The sequence below is a fragment of the Orbicella franksi genome, chromosome 5, assembly GCF_964199315.1.
Source record: "Orbicella franksi chromosome 5, jaOrbFran1.1, whole genome shotgun sequence".
NCBI lineage: Eukaryota > Metazoa > Cnidaria > Anthozoa > Scleractinia > Merulinidae > Orbicella > Orbicella franksi.
The window spans coordinates 24,067,401-24,077,400 of NC_138149.1; the positions used below are offsets into that span (position 1 = coordinate 24,067,401).

Genomic DNA, 10,000 nt, shown 5'->3' on the forward strand with positions numbered 1-10,000 from the left:
AATAAAGAATTTATTGTGTGGCTTTCGGGGAAATTTTTCTTGTGGAAAACAGTGGGTAGTCCCAAGCGGGCAAGATAGCCCCATCTTGCCAGCTCGGGTAGCCAATCACAGCGCAGGATTTGATACATCTTGCCCGCTCACGGAGCTAGCCATATAATAATTTTAATTACTAATAATATTCCCTTACCTTTATTGTCATGTCCATACCCTTAGACAAGAACCTTCTAGGAATTGTTACACTCGTACCAGGATACTCTGTGACTTGACAAGTAAATTCGGGGCTTTCCAGCGACGCGTCGAATGGAAATGTGTAGGACTTTAGACGACAGATAACAGCATAAAGAGAAAAGCTCGTTATGGTAGCTTGAACAAATTGTAATTCTCTTTGCGATGCAAGAATTTCATCCAGAGTGTCTATAATAAACAGACGAAAATAAGAAAGATAATATCTGGTAACCCTTACTGTTTTTCTATGTGGCTTACTGATACAGTGTGATAGAGTTTAACCTCCACAATATGCGGTGACCTGTGGTGAATCAAGACCTCTTTGTAATGTGGGCCCCCAAATTATTCCTGTCCTTACGGCCTTAAATTAAGGTGGGGACAAAAACTTTTCGGCCATTTGGGCATAAATATTTTTGCTAATAAGGGAGGAGGAGGAAGTAGTCCCTAGCCTAGATCCACTACTGATCTGTTCTATGACATAATTTGAATTGATCAATAATTGATCAATACCATTTGCCTTCAGTAGAACCTTTGCGACGCAATAAAAGAGGCCCACACACACACGCAAACACTTTACACTCATAGAGAAATCGCAATTCGTACGCGCCAACTTGTGACTGAAATTTTCTGGAAAAAAATTCTGTGGCACTAACAAATCATTCAGGAGTTTATTTTAATCTCTACGCACGAGCAAAGCAAAGTTCAAGATATTTGACCAGACTGTAATTTAAATTTTACATCAATTCTGTGAAATTATTCCATATCGATACTAAGCAACGCACGGTAATTTTCTTTCTTATTTGTTAACATGAAGGGCAACATACCACGTGGAGTCTTTAAATCCTTCCAAGTCCTTTTCTCTAAGTTAATAAGTTCTTTCATCACCAACTCGTATTCTTTTGATTCAACTGCACTATGCGACAAGGCCAGGGTAATACCAGTGAAGTTAACGCCAGCTGGATCATCACACTCAAGTTGTATTACGCTGCTGACCAGTGTTTCATCGTCTTCAAGAGGTACTAACACAGCATTGTGACTCCATGAATAACATGTGATACGTCTGGGCTCCGGCACCGTTTTAGGAGAAAATGCTATCCAAACACCACTTTCTTTGGAGAAGTACGAGGACGCTACCCCATAAACCGTCTCTCTTTTGTGGGAATAGAAAGTATAAGATAAATGTTCGCTATACAACAGGAACAAGGTCTGAAATGGGTTTTATTGAAATCCTAGAGTTAAAATTTTAACTGCCAGATGAAAAATGACGCATTTTCTAACTGGCAGAGATGTACAAATGTTACTGATTGCTAAGAAATGGACTGAGATATATACTGATGCCTAAGAAAGTGCATGATGAAAATTAGATAGTTGATTTCTCACTGGAACTGGCATGGCGGCCGAATGAAACACGTTTCGCCGAGCTCCTACTTTTGGTCGCCCATGAAAGTTTAAATGAAAAAAAAAAAATTCATGCCACCAAAGCGAAAGGACAGACCCCTATCTTCGCCGCCATTATTTAAAGGGTCAAAAAAAGTCACCGGACGAAAAACGATCGAGCGCCGAGTGTGACAAAATTTTTAAAGCTTTCGACATGGCGGAGAACCTAAGTGTTAAAATCGAAACAATTTTGGACGGCATCGAGCTTCAACTAAAAGAGATTTATATGAAAGTAGCCAACATCGACGAGACAGTAAGTAGATTAGACTCACAGGTCCAAGTTTTAAAGACCAGGACAACAAAACTAGAAAAGAATGTGGAGGAACTTGGAGAAGGATTCCAATACAATGAAGATAATGTTCGCGACCTTCAACGTGACAACAAGAAACTGAAATATGAGGTTCATGACTTGAAGAAGTAGCTCTTGTATATGGAGATCACGTACTCCAGAAGAGAAAGTCTAAAATCCTTCGGCGTACCATGCCAGAGAATACCGAATGCACCAGAGAAGAGGGATCAGCGGAACAGCGAGTCGTGTTTGAGAACACCAGAGAAGTTATGTACCAATTCCTGTAGGAGAAACTTAAGATTGAACAACCCCGCGAGAAAATTGAATTCCAGAGAATTCACCGCTTAGGTAAGGCAAATTCTTTTAAACCTCGCCCAACAATAGCAAGATTTCTTCCATACTCCAATAGAGAGCTCGTAATGAACAATGCTCCTAAAGAACTCAAAGGCCATCAAGATCTCCATGTCTTCGTGGACATACCGAAGGACCTAAAATATATGCGCTACGGAAACTGCAAATGAAAAAATTCAAAGAAGCCAGAGAGACAGGACACAAGGCATATTTTAGCAAAGCTATCCCGGACAGACTTTTTGTCAACGGCAAATATGTTACTCCAGATTAGCCCTTGCAGTAACTCTGACGGGATCTGTATATCCTTTTGCAAACTATCGAATTTCTTTTACATATTTGTTATTTTCAAAATATTTGACAACATTAATAAGGACCTGTAATAACCGATACAGTGTACAAATTTCCATCTTTGGTATTTAGAAGATCAATTTCCAATCTATAATGTCTTTTTCCAGAATTATTTTCGTTATTTTAATTGTATGCGCGAGTGTATATTTGTATGATAGTCTATATTTATTTTTGCCCTTCTGTGGTTTGTGTTGTGTTATGGCGCATGTTTCGATTTTGTGTTTTCCTAATTTGCATATCTAAATCAAAGTACTCCCTCGGTAAAAATTTTTATAGGTACTGACAACTTTGATAATGTAGGGTTATTTCAATGTGATGAACTTAACTGTCAGAGGACTAAGAAACCCGGTGAAGAGGAGAAGTATTTTCTGTTTTCTTAAAGATCAAAATTGTGAAGCCTATTTTCTGCAAGAATGATACTCAGAACTTAGCGATGAAATTATTTGGAGAAGTGAATGGGGAGGTGTCATTTTATTTTCGCCGCATTCATCCCCACACCGTAAAGGTGCCTGCTTAAGCAAGAGACCACTCTTTCTATGGGTTTACTAGCGCAATAAACCACGCGGGACGTTGGGAGAACACGAAAAAAAGCTTTTCGAGTGTTCGCCCAACATCCCAAGTGGTTTATTGCGCCGGTAAACCCATAGAAAGAGTGGTATATCGCTTTTATCAAATAACTATGGAAAAAGTCTATCAATGAGAGGAAAATTTATTCTACTTTCGTGATCAAGATGCTTATTCTCATCAAATTAATGAGATGACGCGACAAACCAATCACAGCGACTGAAAGAATGAAAACACTGACTCCGCGCCGGACACAAAATTCGCAGAACAAAGCGACGAAAACATTTCACGCTAAGAAACTTTTAAGAAAGAAAAGGAATAGGTTATCGGTGAAAGGCAAAAAACATATTAATTAACTCAAAAGTAGTCTGATGGGGAAATGCAGGGACTCGTAAGTGGAATCGGTCATCACGAAAGTAAAAAGCTCTACGGAAACTGTGCAAGGAGTCCAAACTTCCTGTGCTTGGCGAAGCGATTCAACGCAGTGTTTAACGATAACTTTTCAAAGTTTTGCGTATGGAGTAAAGGTTAGTCACAGGAACGCTGCTTCCGAAATTTATTCAGAATTTATTTACTTAAGCTGAAGGCTATAAAGTCCGTGTTTCTCTCTGCATTTTGCTAAATGAAAAGTATTGCTAGAAAGCTAAGCTTATGGAAATTAAATTTATTTAAGGTTATCGTGTAATGCATGCATGCATTGAGTTTAAACTCAAAATTTCTGATAAACAGAAATCTTTTCCCTGCGCTTTTTTGACAACCCAAATTGATCAGTGAAGCCCACCTGACTTCGTTCTCCACAGACCGCGGAAAACACCGAAATAAGTGTTTTAAAACTTTCTAAATCTTAGTCTTAATCTCAAGCGTAACCGGAGTCGGCGTAAAAGTTCTGCCGTGGAAAAAAGGATAAAGCTTTATATGACGACCAACTTCTGGTCTTGTTTCTCCTTGCAAATTTCCATGTTTATGCAATATGTATGTCCCCAATGATCAAAGAAAGCAGCAAGAATTTTTGCAAGATCTAAGCGCATAACTAATGTCTAACACAGACACTAAAAGACCATTGTGGGTGGTCATTGAAACATCACTTTGCAGTCAATTGACAAGAGGGGCGGCACGCCAAGAAAGCCCACCACCGCCAGAAACAAACTTCTCACGATGATGAATGAATTCGCACTAGTCATCATTTTCAAAGACCGAAATCAGCATAATATATGGATTTAGGACAGCCTAAAAGTGTAGCTCCAGTGCCGGGTTGCTCAGAGTCCGATTACGCTAACTCAGGAAAAGGTAGAATTTTGATTTGAGTTTTGTAACTTTGCGGTGAGGTTTTCTGTATATTGTTTGGCCTTTTGTTGTGAGTTTTAATAATCACCATAGACACAAAGCAAAGCGGCGAAAAACATTTGTATAGAAGAAAAGGCTATAACTCGGTTAACTTTTAATCCTGGGTTAGCGTTAACCAGCTTACGAACAATCCTGCCCTGTTTTCAACAAGTTAACCTGACATGAGCTCACGATGCAATCGAAAATCAGCACTTGATCAGCGGTCAACTTCAAAAAAACACTTGACCTCGATGAGTCCGCAATATGGTCACGTGATACTGGTCAGCGGATACCTTGTTTTGACAGGTGTCAACTGATCATAACATGGATGTCCAATGTCAAAAAGTACACGGTAAATCAAGGCTGCATGTCTCTGTCAGCATATTATTTGGAGTATGGCCGCCATGTTGAACGACTCCGTCGTCGTCGTCGTCGCCGTTGTGCGTACGTGCCCTCGGGCAATACCGCTAGCCATGATAACCACGAGAAAATAAATTCGTGGGTTTCCTTTTCTTTCACTATATGAGCTCGACGACCGGCCGCCGGAACTCTGCTCATATAAGCTATACTTATGAATCCAAAGCACTTAAACTGAGTTCGCGGATCGACTTATTTTTAATCTTTCTTTAATCTTTAATCTTTAATCTTTAATACAAATTCCAAATTACATTACGTTGAACAAGTCAATCCCATAAATTTGAGGACAGCTTAAAACAGAATAAAAGATTCCTTAATACAAGCCGCCTTAGTGTATCATTGTAGGATTGTCTACCTAGTTAAAAATTACTCTAAACTCATATTAAAAAATAAAATAATCATGATAAAAACCGCAAAATGGGTTGAACGGGTTGAAACCAAGGCATCAAACGCCCTGGACTATCGAGTAGTCCGACTCTGTCGATAGCCCAAGTTACACGAGCATCGGGACTATGAAAGTTCAATAACTCCCTTTGTGAGGATGAGAAAAAAGTAGATTTAATTCGAGAAAACTATATTGTCATAAGTAAAAAGTGCACAGGTTAGAGGACAAAAGTCTCAAATGTAGCCTGCGAACGCAGACATATTTCCGGCTGTCACTTGGTTCCGCCGAAAACGTATCTGTGTCGTAGCGACTTTTGTTTTCTGGTGGGCCAATCGGATTGCATAATAAAATGAAACTCGAGTGCTCCCCGCGCACGGCAGAAAGGTAATTTGCCGACGCAGAGCGGATATCTGGTATAACAGCCACGTATGAAACACTAAAATAAATTTCCCTATATAGAGGCGAAGGTTGTATTCTTTGCAGAAAATCCTGTCAAGTTGTAAAGGAAAAGATTATTGCCTTTGGCAAAAGTGGTTAAGATATGTCCTCACTGATTTTGATTAACAGTGCAACGCCAGAAAAGTCGATCCACTTGCCTCTGAGAGTGTGAAAAGCTGGCCATTTTTTCCGCAAAAAGTGCTAGAATCGACGTGCATAAAGTCGATGAAATTAGCAAAGAAATCCTAAGTGATTTTGACGGTGATGTCCCTCTTCGTTTTAAAGACTGTCAAAAGATCCAAGCAGCACGACGAATGCGAAAAAAGGTCTGAATTGTCGCGCTCCCAGGCGTGTGTTTCGTCTTCCGATCGTGAGGAATTACAAGCTTAAGTCGCTGCAAGCGTTCTTCATGCGATTCCTGTTGGAAGCCCTAATCTCAGCCTGATCCCATTCGGAGTTCTAAATCCTACAGGAATTTTAGCGCCCGGTTTTGTACCACCAAGACCCCAAAACCAGCTGGTACAAAAGGCCTTCACTGGTTCAATGCCAGTACAATAGTAATGTTTACAGTAGTGCAGTAGTAATGTTTACATCATCAGCGCTCACCGGCAAACTCGCAACTCATGCAAATCATGATCTGCTCATTCGTCCAATCCAAAGTCACAAGAAAAGAAAACGTCGGCACATCTTAATACATAGAGGATATTACGTGCCCGCGCGTGGATACGAATTTTATAAATAATAATAATAATAATAATAATAATAATAATAATAAAATATTTATATAGCGCCAATCCACTATTTGTCCATGGCGCTTTACATTAAATAAAAAAAATATATTTAAAAAGCTAAAAAGGGGACGGGAAAAAAAAATCTAAAAATTAAAAGAGTTAAAAGGCTTGTTTAAAAAGATATGTTTTTAAATGCCGTTTAAAAATGTCAATCGAACTACTGGATCTTAGTTCAAGTGGGATCGAGTTCCATAGTCTCGGTGCCGCCGCAGCAAATGCTCTCTCTCCATATCTTCGAGTGTTCAAATCAACTCACCAGTGAGCGCAGCGAACGAGTGGCATATCGAGTTGAACATGACAAGATAAAATTCGTATCCACAAGTGGGCATGTAATATTCTGTAAACATACTAATGACGACGTTTTTCATGGTTTTCCGAAGATTTCCGAAGACTTTCCAAAGACTTCCGAAGATTCTCCAAAAATTCCCGAAGATTGCGGAAGATTTTCGAAGATAATTGAAGATTTCCGAGGAAGAAACAATGATGTTTCGATCATACAGCAACGCATCTAAGTATCTTTTAAGGGATTATGTAACCATAGCAATGGTGATCTTTTCACTTGCGAAATAACATGTTATTTTCACATGTGAAGACATCATGTTTACGCACGAAAGCTTAATTGGTATTTCACTGGTGTTTACTTAATAATAACCTCTTACTAACCGAGCGTGAGGGCCGTACTGGGGAATATTAGCCCGAGGTCGTGGCAGTACGGACCGGGCGCAGCGAGGTCCGTACAAAAACGACCGAGGGCCAATATTCCCCAGTATGGCTTGAGCTAGTTAGGTTGGACATAAAAATCATTGTAAATAGATTTATTTGATGCACGATTGGATCAAAAACGGATCATTTCTTTAGGGAAAGTAACCACATGCAAGCACAGAAATAGAAACACATGCAACTCTTTTTCCATGGTCAACATAGCTAGCCGTAAGAATCGCACGCGCGTGCACCCTACGACGACGGCTATCCGGCGGCCATACCCCAGCTAATACCAAGTTATGCAGCCTTGAATTACAGCGTATATCTTTGATATTGTGCATTCATGTTATTTTCAATTGACACCTGTTAAAACAAGGTATCCACTGACCATCATCGTGTGACCATATCGTTGGCTCATGTTTAGAGCTTATCGAGATCGCTGACTAAGTGTTGCTCGGGGTAAACTGAACGACGGAAAACTTGGCATGAATAACGTCTGTACAATGATTGATATTGTTCGATCGGCACAATCACAACAGATGCATTACAATGGCGCATCATGGGCTCCTGGATGCACTCGTTTAGAGTTTGATACGTCTAGTGTTTTGCCAAGAGACTGGCTTTGAATTTCACTGGATTCATCCAATCGAACGTTTGATTGTCATTCGATTCTCTTGCAGAGAGAGAGAGAGAAAAAAAATCTTTCTAAATTAGTCTTTCATTTTTCATCGCCAAACCCTAACGCCTTTCGTTTATTTATGGGTTTAGCAGTAAATATGGGTTATCAACGAGGTGTGAGGTCAAGATGGCTGGATATTGGCCAAGTTATTATTATTATTTTTTTTTTTTTGCGTGTCTATGGACCAAGACGGAGTCGAGCGGGCAAAATAGCCGCATCTTGCCCGCTCGGGTAACCAATTACAGCGCAGGATTTGATTCATCTTGCCCGCTCAAGGCGCTAGCCATTTAATAAAAACGTTTACGCTCGGTCAAGAGACTAATTAATGAACTTTGCAATCGAATTCGATTTTCAAGCGTCTTAGAAACCCTAACCCCCCCCCCCTCCCCCCCCCGTAAACAATGTTGATTTTTTGATTTGTCAGACCGCACAGACCTAATCACCTATACAACATTGACTTTGGGGAAGGAATTATCCGAGAATAAGCGCTACATGCAAATAAAAGATAATAAGAGGTTAAATATTGAAAAGCGTTATTTTCTAAAAGCGTCTCGACTACTTTTGTCGCCCATTGCTGTTTCTCGTTTTCCTGTGAAAAATGGAGAAAACTAATCCCATTTGAAGAGGGTTGTTGACAGTTACTTAACAATTATTCCATTCGCGCTTGTTGGATATGAGATGGTAAATAGCCAACGAGGCCCGTAGGGCCGAGTTGGCTATAACCAATCTCATATCCAACAAGCGCGAATGGAATAATTGTTTTATTAAATTCGGTGCGTTTGTATTCTTGGAAATATAGCCTAATTTTATTGGATTTTAATTTTACAAAACGACCGGAAGTCGATGTGACAAAAACAATAACAAGTGGGAAATCACATGACATGCGCGCCGTTTGTAAAATTAGTTGAATGAAAAATTTGAGAGCGAAGCAAGCGAATTTGCTGAATGAAATTGCACTCAAGTAGAATTCAAGAAACGTCTATCAAATGAAGGAGATATAACCTTGGTCAGAAAGTTTGAAAAGCGTTCAAGTTCGAATCATGGAGAAGAACCAAATAATTGTGCACTTGCACATTGCCATTGTAATAATGCTGCGGAAAACTTTGATCGCCATGTGACACAGACGTTGTGCCAAAATTATTCTCGACAAGATCTCTCTCAGGATTCCCTTGCATTGAAAGCCTTGGCATTTCGAGCTGTATGTGTGGAGCTCATTGTTGGTCAGTTTTAGAGTCAAGGACAGAAACTATCTTAGCGTCAGATTCATCTTCAGAATCTCCGAGACCACCCTGGTGGTTTTTCGTGGCTGGTAAAGAACCGGGCTTACTTCGGTTCAGCTCAAAACACTCAACTCCTTGAGGTGTTTTTCGCAAGGACAGAATTGTTGGCGCTAGCTGTCGTTGATTCTCTCGTCGTCGTCGGCCAAAAAAGAGACTGAGATAAAACTAGGTCGTCCTCTGTAGCTGTGCGGGATTCTTGCTCTCGGCCGATCCGAGCTTGTTTAGTCGAATAATTTCCTCATCTGCTCATTGGAAACTGGTTTCTTATGGACTACGCCGGCAATTATCCCTGTTTTCCTGCGGCCTTTTACAAATGCATATACTCTAATAATTTATTTGCCTGGTCAGAGATAATGGAAAACGGTTTGTTGTGTTGCGGCGTGGGAAGGAAATGATCAACTGGCGGCTTTAATGGATTTAATCAATGAACTCTTGCAATACGTGTCATCTTTCTTCCTCGCAGACGAGTAAAAACACTTCAACTGAACATTCAGTTCTTCTTTTGACATTTCTTATATCGGTTTCGAAAATCTGGTGCCACCAGGACTAGCAAGCCATTCGACATCTGTTCAGGTAAAATTTGTTTTTGTTACATAATCTTCATGGATGCGTAAAATCTCGCCGGTCATATTTTAATTTTGCAACTTTAGGGGAAACTTAACGTATACGTACCGTTAAATAATCTTATCTCGAGCTTTGTGGCTTTTTTGTTGTTACTGGGACGGCATTGCCCATAATTCCCTGTATTTCCTGTGTAGATAGCTCACCAAA

General features: G+C 40.0%; 1 protein-coding gene across 3 annotated transcripts in view; it reads right to left on the bottom strand.

The window, feature by feature from the left end:
* Positions 1 to 10,000, bottom strand: part of LOC145487082 (uncharacterized) — a 71,697-nt gene that overhangs the window by 42,848 nt on the left and 18,849 nt on the right. For all 3 annotated transcript variants that reach the window (XM_081465800.1, XM_081465801.1, XM_081465799.1), the window contains exons 7-8: positions 1,050 to 1,375; positions 188 to 414 (exon numbers count right to left, since the gene is read on the bottom strand). In XM_081465800.1, the coding sequence (XP_081321926.1) occupies positions 188 to 414; positions 1,050 to 1,375 (553 nt within the window). The remainder of the gene's footprint in view (positions 1 to 187; positions 415 to 1,049; positions 1,376 to 10,000) is intronic.